Source organism: Pituophis catenifer, unplaced genomic scaffold (assembly GCF_029215685.1).
Source record: "Pituophis catenifer annectens isolate HBS135680 unplaced genomic scaffold, rPitCat1.0.hap2 SCAF_3, whole genome shotgun sequence".
NCBI lineage: Eukaryota > Metazoa > Chordata > Lepidosauria > Squamata > Colubridae > Pituophis > Pituophis catenifer.
The window spans coordinates 51,251,585-51,269,236 of NW_027256883.1; the positions used below are offsets into that span (position 1 = coordinate 51,251,585).

Here is a 17,652-nt window from a genome sequence, read left to right on the forward strand (position 1 = left end):
CTTTTGTGTACATAATTAAGCATTTTGAGACTGCAAATAATATATTGCTAGTTTTCTTCCTCTCTTTCCTTTCCACATAAATAAACTATAGTCTTAAGTGGCTTGATAGTTGTTTGAACAACAATTCTAACTTTTTGTACATCCCAGCTTAATAGCATATTTACCACAATGAAAAGAAAAGAGGTTACTTGAATTGCAGCCTGCCTAGCTGTGATTGGTAATTTATTTAAAAAGCAACGTTCTGAAGATAAATAGTAAGATAACAAAGAATAGTTTGCCTTAATTCTAAGTATGGCAAATAATACTAACTGTAGCTCTAGTGTAATAAAGGAACCGTATCTCATTTATATTCTTTCTTGGACTTTAGTTAAGTTTTATTTGTTGAATTTCTTGCTCTGCCAGTGTAATAAAAATCTAATCTATTTGTATAAGGAGTGACAACTGAGATAATTTGACAGGTGTTTTTAGGGAGCCAGATTAGAATCAGAGGAGCTGGATGAAAACTTCTGTTCAGCCACTAAACTCACTTGGGCATAATCCGAAAGCTGTGGCAAGAATGAAATTGGAGGGAAAAAAAACTCTCATGTGCCATCCTTGGTTGCTTAGACAAAGAGTGGATAAAATACAACAATAGAAACAACAAGATGAACTACCACTGCTTGCTAGGCTGCCCTTTCACCTTGTTCAGAAACTTTCCTAAAGCCCCTGCAACAGTTCTGTCTGCTTTGTAGATTCTGGAACCATTTGTAGCAGCATTTTGTTGTTGTTGTTGTTGTTGAGGATTGTTCCATTTGATCTTGTGCATTGCTCTGGATCTGTATTTCAACTGGAAAGGGCACTTAGCTTCAAAATGCAAAGGATCACCCAGGTAAATACTTCAGCCCATGGTGAAGCTGGTCATCTTAGGGAGAAAGTTAGTTGCTCATCAGTTTGAATAAACTCAGAGTATAATTTATTTAAACAGGGTGAATCAGACAGATCATCCTTGGGCCCTCCCTGCTGATTTAACAGCTAAATAGAACAAAGCTGCTGCACTGAAGTGAGTAACATGTGATGCATGAATAAGCAGTGACAATTCAGCTAAACTGGCAGAAAACATGTCTCTGGTGATAGTGCAGTGTAAATCACTGCTTTACACATTCCCTTTCAATGATTTCATTCATGATTTCCTCACTCCTGCAGGGTTATGAATCAGAGGTTTAGGTTTCTATGTGCTCATTCAAATAAGAATATATTAAACAGCCAGAAGCTTCAATAAATCCTTACATATAATGAATAAAAACTGAAGGGCTTAAAGTGGTTCTAATTGGCATATGAGTTACCTAAACCAAAGTAAAACAGGGGAACTACCAAAACCAAGAGTTTAATGATTGGACTGTCCGAGTGGCTGAAAAATGACTCTCAATACCAGTTAAGACACTGAACTGTAATATAGTCCCTTATTTTGTTCATACCTGAATTCCAATGGATAGACATCTGTTTTTCTTGAAATGATCTCTTTTTCTGTCATCTGCAGTTACTGTTGCAATGGTGGTAGTGGTGGTGACAGTAGCTGTGTTGTTGCCCATATGTTGACTGGCAGGACCATGGATCTGTGCGTTAGCTGCTTCAATAGCAGCAGTGAGTGCTTTCATACTGTCCAAGCTTTCAGTAGAATTGCTAAGTCCTGACTGACTGATATCTCCCCTTGGTCCATGTCCATCCATGTAGGCATCTTGGGCAGATTCTGTGCTGCTCTGGGCTGTGATGGAGATAAAAGGTTTGGTGGTGGTTCTTGGTGGGACAGGAGGCGGTGTCTTCTTATAGGTGGTAATGCAAGAGGAAACTACAATGCAAACACATATGGACATATGTAATTAGTATTCTTTTTTCATAAACACATAATAACGATTTGTTTATACCAGAATGGAAAACTTTCTACCATAAAGTCACTAAAACTTTGTGACCAAGCTCAGAAACGCAGAAAGACGCCTCCTAAAACACTTTTTAAAAATTGCATTGTTTAAATATGGTTAATATACAGAGAATTAGACTTTGTTGGTTTAATACATATCTGTTTATAATATTTATAATTACCATTACAAATATGATAAACTACTAAGCCCATTCAAATAAGACATTATTTATTACTAACCATAATCAAGAGGCAGAAGCGCTTTATCATATAATTTTAACTGTACATCTCTGTGCTGCCCTATTTGCATAAAACATAACTGAATTATAGAATGTTCTGTTTATTCTACCATGTTTCCCCAAAAATAAGCCCTCCCCAAAAATAAACTCTCCCCCAAAATAAGCCCTCCTCTGAAAATAAGTCATCCCCAAAAATATTTAAATGCATGCACAGCCGGTCTGGTTAGGGTTAGAGAGACAGAACTCAAAATCAGGTAAGACGGCATGTGCCCCAAAATAATAACACCTTCCCGAAAATAAGGCCAAGTGCTTATTTCAGAGTTCAAAAAAATATAAGACAGGGTCTTATTTTTGGGGAAACATGGTATTCTGTTCTAATCAAGGTCATTCTGGTATTACAGTAATACTTCAAATTCAAATAATTCTGCTTCTTGAAAATTTTGATAGTGATAATTAAACAAAAAATATTTGAACAACAATGGATATAGATTTTAATGTTCTATGAATCAGTTCAAAGTAAGTGAATGTTAAAATAAGAAGATAAGTGAAATAATTTCTGCTTATATCTACAAACAAGTTTTTCATTTCAGAATTCTTTTATAGTTGTCATTAGGCATTAAAAAAAACCTACACTACCTTTTGGACAACATATTCTGATATATGCTAATATAGTATATATTAATACAGTGCAAGTATTCCTCGGCTTATGACCATTTGTTCAGTGACCCTTCAAAGTTACAATAGTGCTGAATGAATGGTACTTATCCTTGTCTTTGGAGTTTCCGCCATCACAGCTTTCCTGCAGTCACATAATCATGATCTGGGCACTCAGTGCTTGGCTTGTGATTAGGATACAGCAGAAAATCAAGGACATGATTTCCAATGTTCCCTGCTGGCTTCTCACAAGTCAGCAGGAAGTTGGAATCACGCGGGGTACTTGCTTAATGACCCACATGGTCCTTGCTTAATAATGGTAACTTGGACTGCCAGAATTGCCACCGCTGGGTGGCACACTGAAGTGACATTGTGCTTTGTACTTTATGATTGTTGCTTAATGATGGCAATTGCAGTTCTAATTGCCATTGTAAAGTGAGGAGTACAATATATCTAATATATTATATATCCGTGTAATAAATTATGTTATTGTATATATATATATATGACAATGCAAATTTAATTAGGCAGGTAATACAAATCTGAATATGTTTTAATTTTCAGACATGTATTTACTTATTTGTGACTGAAAGTACAAGCTCACAAGTTGATAAGAACTCATTTTTGTTTTCCACTGACCAATATACTCTTTAGAAACTCCTTTCATTTCCAGTTTCATATTTGCTCAAATTCAAATGCTAAAAGAAAGAATTGAACTTTTTATAATTAGTATATGGTCTCCTATCAGTCTCCCCATTATCTTTTTGCAGAACAAAGCAATAATTCACTTTCTCTTATGAAATATTATATACAGATACCCACATCCACCCACGAATATTAAAGAGATTCTTGTAAATACCTCTGAGTTTGTCAGAAATCCTTCAGTTAATACAACGTTCAATTAATGTTATGTATTAAGACAAGAGGAACAGGAAGAGAAAGCTACAAAAGGAAGGCTGTTTGAATGCAATCCTTTAGATAATGCAATCTTTTAGTTCCTGAAGTTACATATAAAGTTCAGAAGCAGACAGAAAGCAAATCATAATGTGGGTGGAGTGCAGGGGCAGAAAGGCTTTTCTACTGGAAAACCTCAGGCTTTTCTACTGGAAATGATGCACACTATTTGCCAGTCCTGTGCTGGAACTACAAAAAAAGAAGCCAAAAGCTCCAGTGGAAGCTTCTAAAGGTCAGCACTGGCCAGAGATCTTCAGGTGCCTAAGCGCTAAGAAGCAAATGGAGTCCATGCCTTGGATTTATTTCTAAACACTCCAAGATCCTAGCAACTTGAATCATGGCAACATGCTGATTCTTTAAAAGGCATTTCATTTTATGTAAACGGCAACATTTTAAAAAAGGTGTTTTTTTAAAAAAAGAGATGCAATAATTTTGTTGTTGTTGTTCTGGAGCCAAGTGAAATTGGCAGGGCAAGGCAACTGCAAGGCAATGTGTGAAATCTTCACAGAAAAGGACCCACTCCCTTTTTGGCTAGGGTAAATGATGGTCAAAACAAATGACAGCCAGATCAACTAAATGGAGAGAGGTGGCTAATAAACCAGCTGCTTTTAGAAAACCTGTACATTCTGCGGATAGAGTTACTTTCCTTCTTCCTTCTCTTGCTTGCTCAAATGCAAAACTGGGAAAAGCAAGAGTTCATGTGTCATTTTCTCTTAACCTGGTATGTGCCACTATGTTGTGCATAACATCAATCTTAATCTTCTCATAATTCTTAAAACAACTAAATGGGGATTTTTTAATTTCAGTTATGTTACCTGAAGGGCAAATTTTTAGACCAAGAGAAAATTTCTTTAGCAGTTAGTGTATTTAGATAACTTAGTCATGGGGCAGGAATTTGAAACAAGGAGTGCCAGTCATTAATTACAAAAGAAAATAAAGTTAAAAGTACAAATATACACACATACTGTACAGCTGTTATGAACTGTGAAGCACAGCCTTGCGCAATCCATGAATCACAAATCTAGGAGATATGGTGTGCACCAGATTGAGAAGTTTAATTATGTTCTGAAGATGACGGAATGCTAAATAAATAAAAATGATGAAAATGACCAAGAGGTTTATTCATAGAGGAGCCAGAGAAAAATAAAGACAATATTCCTATTATTCCATCAAAAGCTCTCAGTTTTGCCAGGTTTCAGGAAATGAAACTTTATGCCACCTTCCATGACATAATAAAAAGTTTGGCTAACAGATATATAATTGAATAATATACAAAACAGCTCTGTTAACTCAAGAGTTCTGGCTGAACAGAAGGCTGGTGTTTAAACTGACTAGAAGAGAAAGTAGCGTATGTTTAAAAAGGTGGAAGTCTATATACACAAATTTGAGAAACAGTGAAAGATTGACTGTATTTATGAGCTGGGTACTGATAGGAAATACTAAAATATTGCAAACTTTTATTTAGCAATGACCAGAGTAGAAAATAACAGAAAGCATGTGGAAGTCACATATAAGAGAAAAAGAGGCAAATTTGAAAAAAAAAAAACCCCGTTTATTTTGTATTTCAGCTGAGAGTTACTAGCATGGAAAGGCTTAGTGGCTGGCAGTTCAAAGGCTTTGAATTTTAGGGCTCAGGTGGTTGCAAATTACTTTATACTTGGCAGAAAAAGAGCAGTTTATTGGTGCCTTGATTTGTTTATTTTAGCAGCTGTGTAAATGGAGATGTTTGTCAGTTCTCAGCAAGAAAGAAGTGAAGATTGTTGAAAATAAACAATACCTAACAAGACATTTTTTTAAATTAAATCATTTTATTACATTTGACATGTACTCTCTCATTATAGAAAACCAGTCTGGTATAGCGGTTAAGGCATCAGGCTAGAAACTGGGAGACTGAAGTCTAGTCTTGCCTTAGGCATAAAGTCAACTGGGTGACCTTGTCCCAGTCACTCTCTCTCAGCTGAGAAAGAGGTAACTGCAAACCACTTCCAAATTCTTGCCAAGGCAGTCTCAGTGACTTTTTCAGGCTGTCACCAGGAGTGAACAAAACTAATTTAAAGGCAAATATTCTTTCTCACAACTGTTTGTCTTTCATTATACCTGTATGCAAATATTGTGGTGGAATGTAATATGGAGTCCCAGTAGGGAGGGGCTGTCTCCCAGAGGGCAAAGAGGCAGCAGAGCTTCAAATGTCTAATAGGCAGGAAGAGAGCAAAGACAGTTCCGCTCTAGCAGTTCATAGAGTATATCTATAGTTCTGCAAGATAATTGTTTTAGTCTGACAAGATTTCTGTTTGTAGGCAAACAATAGAATGGAAACTACTCAGAAATTACATGTTGTTCTTCATTCTTAGGTATGACAATATACACAGCAGTTCAGAATGACATGCTATGTCTTATAAACACATGATTTAGAAAAACTATTTGTTGTCTTTGTGATGCAAGAAGACCCTTGGTATTTAGATACATCAAACAGATTGGCAATAGATCAGTTTACAATCTAAAAAAGAAGAAACCAAGATATAAAGTTCAAGTTGTATCAATATTTTGTAAGAAAAAAAAAAACATTTGGAGTATGTACTTTGCAAGTACATTAATCTGCTACTTGTATTAATGATTGTAGTCAGTTTTAGTTTTCCCCCGAAATACATTAAACACAAATTCAGGATTCTTAATGCCCAGAAATAACTACAGTATCACACCTTTGTCCAGGATAGTAGATTCCTGGTTAAATCTGAATACCAACTACACAAAAATGATCCCTATTGATAATTCAATTGTGATCACCTCAGGACCCAGATAAAACCATTCTAATAAATCAGTGCTTCCAATAATCTATTGTACAATATCTTAGTTAATGCCAACTAAGTAACCCTCTCTATTGCTTCAGCAAGTAAAAGATTCAGTCAAAGGACTAGGGAACCTAGGTTACATGAAGGTTGCCAAGCCAACGTTGGCATTAACAATGAATGTGCTAAGTGAAGAGCTTTCCATTTGCTTTTTCTCTTAGGCCTATCTCTTGCCATAACAAAGGAGCTTGGCACATGTAAAGAAGTGTGAAGAACTCTCCGAAGATAGACTCACTATATGTTAGATTTCAAAAGTGCTAATACCAATGAATGCTATAGGTAAGAGACCCCTCATGTAATGAAGAAGGGAGCAGACAAGTAGCTGCAAATGTCAGAAGACAATCTCTTGACACACCAGAATAGTAGGAAATTTGATTAAATCCATTCACACCTGCTGCTTTAAGCTCTTAGGGACACATCTTTAAAACAAATATAGTCTTCTATGAAGTTTCAGTCTTTGAAAATGGAACATCAAACCACAATGTCCTGTTCAAGAAATAACCCATCTTCTTAGACCCAGTTTATAATCTTTTACTCTTTCTTTCCCTACCAAATCTGAAATGCCAACCTTAGCCGAGTTTCATAGTCTTTTTAGCCCATTCTTGCACTTTAGCCCATTCTTGCACCTGGCACTTGTGTTTGCTTGAAAAGCTCACTTCTCTGGTAGGGATATGTTATTGCAAGGCAGCAACTTCTCTTAGGAATTGGGAGATTTTTACTAAGTTCATTTTTATATTTTCTGAAACAAGTACACATGGAATTGTGAAGATTTTAGTATACCTGAAAAAGCAATCCTTACATGTTTTCTTAGGAGAATTTAGTTGCATCTGTTAAATTTTTTTGAAGTTATCAGTAATTTCCATCATTGAAAACATACCTTTATTATTATTTAAAACACATTAATAATTGAGCAAATGTAAATCTTCTTGTAATAAACACGTAATTAATTGCCAGTTGCTTAAACTGCTTTTCTGGTATTGTATTACATGGTATTGTATTGCCACATTGTTCTTTGTTTAAATGTGAAAAGGTGTAAAACTTGAAATCTGATCATTTACTCAAAACGCCTGTGAAGCAAAAGGTGTCACCCAATCTAGTCTTTGTCTCTTTCGTTTCAGAACTTTATAAGGATTTCTTTACTTTCATAAAGAAGTGGGATGTTATACATATCATAGAGTTTATATACATAGTTAAATCATAATCTTTTTTCTTCAGGGACAGAAAAAGAGTTGTGAGGGTGACTTTCATAGTGTAGAATGTTCAACTGTCAAAGGCACTATTTCCTGTACATAAGTGCATGGTGTGACCATACTTGAAATATTATGTAAGTCTAATTGTACTTCAAAAATGATGCTGGGTGGGGGTGGGGGTGGGGGTGGGGGAGAAAAGATGCAGAAAATAGAAATCCAAAGTTTTCAGTGGCTGGAGGAAAGTTAAAAGGCAAGCAAGTTATGACAGAGATATATAATATTGTCTCATATGTTACATCATGTTAAGAAAGTTGACAGGGAATTTTCTTCCTTGCTTCATTACCCTTAGGGTCATTTGATGAAACTGAATAGTGCAGGAATGTCAAGCACATATGGGGATGCATGCAGGGATGTGGTCGGATCCGGCCTGCGGGGCTATCCTGGAAAATGTAAGGGGCTGGCCTGCGTTGTTTCAGCCCGGTCTACCCATGTTGCTACGGCCCAATCTATGCAAGAGGAAACATCGGGCCAGTGTGGCTTCGGCCTGGTTTATCTAATGCGAAGACAAAACATTGGGACAGTGTGGCTTCAGCCCGGTCTACCCAGTGTGAAGAAGAAACATGTTAGCAGTTTGGGGAGTGGTGTCAAGATGGCCATGCCCACCCAATTGACCACACCCACCCAGTCAGCCACACACACGCCCCCCTGAGGTCAACCACAGCCCTAATGTGGCCCTCAATGAAATTGAGTTTGACACTCCTGGAATAGTGGGATCCTTAGGAGTCAAATCATGATTTTCACTAATTAAACCAGATTAAAGGAAAGGCATATGAGACTCTGGCATAGACCCCAGGAATGTGCTCATTACCTATCAAACTGTAGGCCATACTGCTGACCTTTATTCAATTCACAATCCTTCACTATTCTGAGATATTTTCTCCAATGATTTGAACCAAGCCAAATATGCCCCATCATATGTCTGTGCATTGGATTTTTGTTTCCTATATATACATGTTTGCATTTAATAGTATTCATTATTATTTTGATACTTTCATACATCTAATCTATTGAGATCATTTTGATTGTTCATATCTTAGACATTCACCCAATTTTGTGTCATCTGCAAATTTGATAAGCATTTATCCACCTTTTCAATGAAGTTATTAATACAAAGAAAAATCTCTTTTATGTAACCTTACCCACTTCATAAACTAAAAGATAGAGCCATAGCTACATTTTCAGAACTTATTTTTAATTCAAATCTGCAGTTGTATTTCTGTTTTCACACATATTTGCATGTACTGTAAGACCCACAGAACATTAGATTTCATTTTTGTTTAAAATAAAAAAAAAACACAGAAGTTGCTAATATGTATTTAGGGTTTAGGATATGTGCCACACTTGGCATGAAACAGCTTCAGACATAGCTTTGCAGCCTTCTCATTTGTCCCTTGAGGACATGCAGGAAACAGCTGCTTATTTTACCCTGTTTTTAGCCATCTTGAGTTCTGCTCTTTCCTGTCCTATAATATATTATGCTCCAGGAGAGTCACTGGAAAGCATATTTTGTTTAGAAGACAACACACTAGCAATCTATGTAAGGAAAACAGAAGTTAACAATTTCTTTAACTTTTGATGTGCAATACATACACACACACACACACACACACACACACACACACGTGTTGTGCTGCTGACCAGTGATGGTGTGGATTAGCATTTTAGTAACTGATCATCTTCTCTTAAAATGCAACAAAGATATATTCTTCCCATATGTCATCTCTTGTTGATAAATTGTTAAAAACTTCATCATTTCAGTCCTAATCAGCAAAAGTAAACCAAAGGTTACCAGAGATAACAACATATCTATTTTGATCTTAATCCAGTAAACTAACTTTTTATTCCTTCCTTTTACTGATCAGTCTCAGTCTTGTCTGGTAAAACGTGTTCCTCTTCCATAATATATTATAAATACAGTTCATCTATTCAGGCAGACACTCTTAAAATTAATTTCTGGATCCATTATTCAAAACTATATTTCAATATGTCCAATGTTAAAATATTTTGTTCCATTCTATAATAATAAGTCAAATTTAAGTATTCTTCTCCTTTAATTTTAATATTTAGTTCCTTCTAGTTCCCTCTAGTGTCCAACCTTCAAAATTCCACCCTCTTATTTTTTTAAAAAAAGACTGTTAATAAAAGTATTTTCCTCTGGAAAAAATACTTAAATAAGTAATTAATTATAATTAATTCCATAATCTTATTTCAAATCTCTCTGGATCCTTAGTCTTTTTGTAATTTTCCAAAATAAAAGTTCTAACAGCTCTTTTGGTGTTTATTCAAAACACAAAAAATTAAAACTTTAAACTTGCATATAATTTTTTCCCCTAAGGTTCGAAGGTAACTCACCCAATGTTTTCATATGAATGAATCCAAAGGTTCCTAATTGTTGCAAAGCAGTTAACAAGCAATTTCTAAAAGTGATTAGAAAAGGAAGTATCTTTTTGAAGGCATTAACCATAGTTTGAGCAAGATGGCTATTCCCTTGCCTCCCCCAGCAATAAACCCACAGGAGACTACCATCTTGCTGTCACAAGAGTCAATAGTGATTTAGTAACATACACGTTTTAAAAAATAAACATTGATTTCCAAAATCCAACTAGCTTCTTGAGGAAATATACTACATTTTAAAATATGGTAATAACCTTTAATATGTGACAATGCATCCATACACAACGAAAGAATTCTGCAAGAAGTTGAAAAAGTGCCATCACTGACACTGTTGCTATTGCATTAGCAGAGCACTTGGCAGAACAAAGCAGCAAGTCCTGGTGGAAGGAAGACGCTGACAGAACTGAATAGCTGATGTGGGAAGGGAAGAGAACCAGCTGGCCGCTGTCAAGAGGGAGGAGAGGGGGGAAGCGGGATGCTGACAAGCTACTGGGCAGCTGCTCTTCCAAGTACTCCACAAGCTAAGCAAAAAGCCTTTGATCTCCTGAGCAAACCTGGGATTCCAGCCAGAACTCATATCCTTTCTATAGTAGTTTAAGCCTGTTTCCCCTTAACAGTTCTGCTTGTTGATCACAGGACAGTCCTCTAGAGTAATTTTTTCAATCAATGAAGAAAATGAGATTCCACAGCCTTTATGCCCAAATATTTATTTTCTCAGATCAGAAAATATGACATGCTGCTCTGATTTCCCATCTGGAAAGGAGCTGAATTGACAAAGAAGCTCCAAATTATATGTTTTAAAAAATCTGTATTGGTGTAACTAGAGAAACAGTTGAGCTGAGTGGAGGAGATATGAGAGGAGAAAAGGAAACTGATTTTTGATCACTTGCAGCTGGGGTTATAGCTGGATTTGATAACACAGGAATCTCAAATCCGGACAAAAATGTATATTATAAAGGCATTTTTCTTTTCAGAAAATTAATCTGTAAATTTTAACAAATACATAAACAATTGGTGCCTGTAAATTGCACAGTACATTAAGAAAAATACATAGTCAATGAATTGATTACATTCAGAGTTATAATTCTTAAGCAACATTGCCAAGAAAAAGGAGGTCATTATGTACGTATGTTATTATGGTTTGCTTCGAAAACCACAAATCAATCAGGAACTTGAGCTGGACTTACTGTACTGGATAATGCAACAGGCAGCCCATACATTGCTCATTAGATTGGGACAAAAGAATAGTAAGGTGAAATTCACACTGAATTCTATTACTTCTTTGAGAATGTTTTGGGGCAATAGGCTGCAACATATTACCATCCACAAAGTTGTCAAAGGAAGCTATAGCATATATAATAAGCCAATTTTCAATAAAACTATAATTTACTAATGCAATTGATAGGCAATTATTTACAAACTATTTTGAAATATTAAAACTTGCCATAAAATCATGACAATAATACATTCTACAGAAAAAGAAATAACTGTAATATGCATATTATACACTCACTCACACACACACACACACACACACACACACACACACAAACACACACACACCAAAAACTACTCCCACGTAAGGATAAATGGATTGTAGTGCCTGGCTATAATCCTGCATGCTTACTTGAAGGTAAGCATATCCAGACAAAATAGATTTTGCTTCTAATCAATGAATCAATTAAATATAATAAATCAAATGTAAAATTGGATTGTTACATTTTGAAAATATCATTAGATAATTCTTCAATTTAATACCTTTCCTTCCCTTAAGCAGACACTGAAATAGTGGCAAGGAAAAAAAATCCTAAATTATAAGAATTTAGAAAATATTTTATCACTAAATATAAGAACAATTCACATCTGTGATATTTCTAGTGCAAGAAATTTAAAAATCAATATCAAGCCATGGTGAGGTTGAAATTTTCTATGTGAGAAATGTACAACTAAACATTCCTTATTAGAGCACTTCACAGTTCTTGTAATGTTTTTGACTTTCAAGAAAACATATATGATTAAAAGAAGAAATAATTTAGTCTAGGCAAATCCAGTTATTTTTCAATATGTAACACTTTAAACTTAGTGTTACTGGAACTGTTTTGGATTTTCAAAAGAAACAAACATTTTTAGATAAGGGAAAACTGCTTCATGCAGTTCATGCCACCATACCAGTTCAAAGAGTTGCAAATGCTATGTTCCATCATGTCTCTTAGAGGTCAGTCAAGGCATTGCTACTTCAAAATTAAATACATGCATTCCAAAGCTTCAGGCTTGTTTGTTTCTTCCTTTGGTAAAACTATCTTTAGCTTAAAACACACTTAGAAAAATCAAGTTCAGGCTTGGCATAGCATAGAACCGAATATGATTCATATACACAGTGTCATTTCCTTAAGCATGGGTATTCTTTATAAAATTATATGTTATGTGCTACTCCATTTTATGCTGCACTATTGCCATGGTACAGAAGAGAATGTATCAGCCCCTAAACAGAAATTATCCCCAGGTTGTTCTTTATATCTATGAATCAATTTGTATAGAGTTATTACAACCACAAATTTTCATGCCATTTTCTTTATCCAGGAATAGCCATCTCTGCTGTTCTCTATATTGTTTAGGCTGTAACCTGCATGTTTTCAGCATAATTCCCAACCACTAGCAATATTTGGATATCTGAGAGATATAATTCAGTCTAAATGACCTCTTTGGGAACACGTAAGTGTAGTTTCAAACATCTCTTTATATTCACAGAATTCTACAAGTAGTGGGAAAAAATTATGAAGGTAGGTTGGGTAGGGTTCACTATTCAGAATGTTGAATAGTGAACCCAGATATTCTCTCTCTCTCTCTCTCTCTCTCTCTCTCTCTCTCTCTCTCTCTCTCTCTCTCTCTCTCTCTCTCTATATATATATATATATATATATATATATATATATATATATATAAATTGAGAAAGATTTTAGAAATTTAAATCCTGTTTTTCATTATCATCATACAGTCTATTAGAGGGGAAAAGACAGAGTTCTGTCTAAAAACCCATGCCTTGGGATGGTGTTTAAGGTAGAAGAAATAGTTCAAAGCCTTCCAATGTTTCAACTCAAACAAAATTCACATGGAATCCTAAAAAGACTTATTGTTATGCTAAAATAATAGTTGCAGAGTTACAAAATGTTTATTAGAATTTAAAGTTGTCAACATTTCTCCATAAAGATGATTAAAAATCTTTAATTTGCATTTGACTCCAGAATAAATAAATTCAATAAATTCTGTGAAGTTCAAAGCTCTTCTGCTAAAGTCTTCAAAAGAACAATATCTCCCTCTAGTGTTTAACTACAATTATAAGTTTATTATTTGATAGATATTGAAAATGCTATATCTGGATGCCATTCCACTCGTTAATCTATAAACCACATCATTTTATTTAAATCCACAAGCACTCCTAACAGTAATAGAACATTGATTGACGAAGTCACTAAAAACTTACAGCACATTCAACAGCCTAGAAAATGATTAAGATTCCTAAAAAGAACTACTATATTCAATTTACAGGACTCTGGCCATCTCTCATTATATGACAGCAAATGGATTAAGCCAATGGTTTATTAAGAATTGACTGTTACTCCGTCATCCTCTATTCAATTTTATTGTCTAAAAAGGGAGCATAAAACTAAAGGAAGAAAAATATCACATTAAATACACATACCCTAAAAAATACCCTGATACTGAAAGGTTCCTCTAACTGAGGAAATGGCACAACTAGCCCACAAGATGAATCTGTGCAAAGGTCTTCCTGGCCACAGCTGCTATCTGCTCTTTGAGTTGTGCACCAGTCTTGACTAGGGAGATGCAGTCCTATCCAAGACCAAAGATGATGACATCCCCAGCTCAAGGGTTCCAAACAGCCACAGCCACTCAGTCTTTTTAGGATTGAGCCAAAATTTGTTCTGCCGTGTCCAGACAGCTTCCAGACAGGGGTCAATACTAACAGCTTCACCTGTGCGTTTCAGGCTAGAGATATAAAGTTGGGTATCATCAACATACTGATAATACCACACCCCAAACTGGTGGATGATCTCACCAATTGTTTCATGCAGATTTTGAACAGGAGCAACAAGGATGTCGAACCGTGAAGCAGCCGACACATGAGGGACTCAGATACAATTTCTTTTCCCCTGTCAGCACTGACAGGAACTGGCCACTGAGGAAGGAGATGAACCATTGGAGCACAATGCCTCCCACTCTTAACTCCTGCAGTCAGTCCAGAAGGATACTGTGGTTAATACTATTGAAAGTCACTGAGAAAACAAGAAGTACTAGAAAGGATGCACTCCATTCCAACTCTGCCAGAGGTCATCAGTGGGTATGAGCAGTGGTGGGATTCAAGTAATTTAACAACCGGTTCTCTGCCCTAATGATTTCTTCCAACAACCAGTTTGCCAAACTGCTCAGAAAGTTAACAACCGGTTCTCCCGAAGTGGTGTGAACTGGCTGAATCCCACCACTGGGTATGAGTAATAATGTCTCTTTACTGTATCCTGGTCTGAAGACAGATTGAAATGGATCCAAATAATCTTTTTCCCCCAAGATCTTCTGTAGATGTCATCCAACCACCTTTTCCACAACATTTGCCACAGATAAGAAATCGGCCAATAAATTTCCAACAGGAAATAACTAACATATTATATTATATTATATTATAATTATATTATAATTAAAAATATAATTAAAAATATTATAATTTTAATTATAATTTAAAAATATAATTATTATTATATTATATTAATTATATTATATTATGTTATGTTATGTTATGTTATGTTATGTTATGTTATGTTATGTTATGCTATGCTATGCTATGCTATGCTATGCTATGTTATGTTATGTTATGTTATGTTATGTTATGTTATGTTATGTTATGTTATATTATGTTATGTACATATATATATATATAATAATAAATAACAGGAAATAACCAGGAATAACTACCTCTCAAAGCTAGACAACCCTTTCTATCAAAGAGGTCAAAATTGCCACACGAATCCATCCCATGGTCATCACCCTGGCTGTTTAATAACCCAGGAGGGGCCAGGATCTAACAAACAGTTGGCAGGTCTAACAGACAATTTTTGTCTGCCATGTCCTTGTACAGGACAGAATCAAACTCAGTCCAGATAACATTGCAAGATTGTTCCCTGAGCAACTCTTTTAGGACTTGCTCTCAGTCAATCTAAGTAACTTTGTCTGCCAGATAACATGAATATTCCCCACCATTACCTGGAGATGATCCTCTGGTCCAAGCCCAACCAATTGGTTAGTCTAAACAAGGCCGTTTGGTGGCTATTAGATTAGAATTAGATTAGAATTCTTTATTGGCCAAGTGTGATTGGACACACAAGGAATTTGTCTTGGTGCACATGCTCTCAGTGTACATAAAAGAAAAGATACATTCATCAAGAATCATAAGATAAAAAATCAAGATAGGTCACATTTGTTTTAAAAAATTACCACACCACACCCCTAAACAAGTTGGATATAGAGGAAATTAATTGGGTGACCTGCCTAAATTGCCTAATGTTAAAGTCGAGATGGTAAAATAAGAACATAGACATGGACAACAGAAATACAAGTACTAAAGAAATGTACCTGCAGGGGGGCAAAGGGGATTTTGAAAAGTGGGATTTGATAACTTTTATTCACCAACAAAAAACCAATTTAAATAAAAAGTAACTGGAACTAAGAGTCAGCTGTATTCAAAGTCATATGGAAATTGCTAAACTGACCCATTCTTTGCATGTTTTTATTATAGAAAATATAGAGCAAGTGCTTATACCAAAATCAATACTTTTGGGAAGAGGCACCAAAAAATTAAGACAATAGACATTGATGATCCACCAAAATTTGTAAAGCATCCTTAAACTGGCCTCTGTATTAGGAAATTGCTATGTAAGAGGCAAATTAAATTTCATCCTTCAGATATTCATTTTCCAATGTTTGAATAGTATTATAATTATATAGCTGTTGGAGAGTTTACCAGAAATTACAGGGCAGCTAACTTGATTCAGGTAAATTGGGGGAAAGAAACAGTTAAAAATACTTATCAATTATATGGATATAAAAGGGCAAATCCTGCTAAAAAGAATCAATATAGTTTCTTAAATGGTGCAGCCTGATTTGCTAAGCTATTGGAATTATTTGATAAGTGCCAATAAGCAGTGAAATAAAGCAGATATAATTTATTGAGAGTTTCAATAATGCTTGTGGCAGCCGTAAAAATGATTTTCTGTACTGAACACTGATGATTTTCAGCATCAGACAAATATGCAGCTTAATACTAGGAAAATATGATCGAGGACAGACTGTAGAAGTATGCCAAAATTATAATATATATTTCCAAATTGCTAATTAGTCTTAAATGCTGCTATGATTCTGATTGATCATAAGGAATGATCCATGAAACTACGTTAACTGCATTAAAACTAGCTTTAAGTTATTTGATTAAGTGAGTTTTGCCCCATTTTATGACCTTTCTTGCCAGAGTTGTTAAATGAATCACTGCAATTGTTAAATTAATAACATGGTTGTTAAGTGAATCTGGCCTCTCCATTGACTTTGCTTGTCAGAACATTGCAAAAAGCGAAGTTTTAAACCAGAACAATAGAACTGGTAGCTGCAGACTGACAGGTGTCTCTAGTGTTTGGGAATGGCTGGCAGAAAATTATCATCAAATTATAATTTTGGAGAAATTATTAAATATATGGTATAATCATGTAAACACTACTGAATTGTTCAATTTTAATTGCATTGTATTCTTATTCCGACTTTTGGAATTTTTACATCCAGCATGCCAAAAGTCAAGAGAGTTGCAAGCCCATGGAACAGAGCATTAAGTGGTAGAATGCATTTTTACTTTTCCAGAGAAGTTTCCATAAGGATGAGAGATGCTTTTATGTGTACAAAAGTTAGAAGTAGCTAAATGGACACAATATCATAAGTTGCGTGAAATCGCTAATTGCTGTCCATTGTAAAGACATAAGAAAATCAAATGTATAAAAAAGCAAGACATGTAATCTGACTTGGATAAACAGTTTTAAAAAAGCAAAGCTAGCTATTCTAGTGACCCACAGCAGTAAAAACAAATGCAGAATCCACAATATCCAATAACTGACAAGAAGCAGTAAGAACAACTATTGCCTAATCAAATCACCACTGGGAGAACTCAAAAAGAACCACAGGGCCTAGGTGCTTATTTGAAGACATCCATCGCATTTCAGTTCTTCAATTTATATCAAAATTAGTGCTAGCATTTCTTGGTTTTGAAATATGATTCCCCCCCCCCACATGCAAACTGTATGCACAGAAAGTATATTAGGCATGTGGGATATTTATGAGTATAATTATTCATTAAGGCTTTTGTGTAGGGAAAA

At 35.2% G+C, this 17,652-nt stretch overlaps 1 protein-coding gene across 1 annotated transcript in view; it reads right to left on the reverse strand.

Annotated features, from left to right (window-relative positions):
* DLGAP1 (DLG associated protein 1) overlaps positions 1-17,652 on the reverse strand; it is a 91,849-nt gene that overhangs the window by 19,985 nt on the left and 54,212 nt on the right. Inside the window, exon 5 of the mRNA XM_070942365.1 lies at positions 1,455-1,825. Coding sequence (XP_070798466.1) covers positions 1,455-1,825 — 371 coding nt within the window. The remainder of the gene's footprint in view (positions 1-1,454; positions 1,826-17,652) is intronic.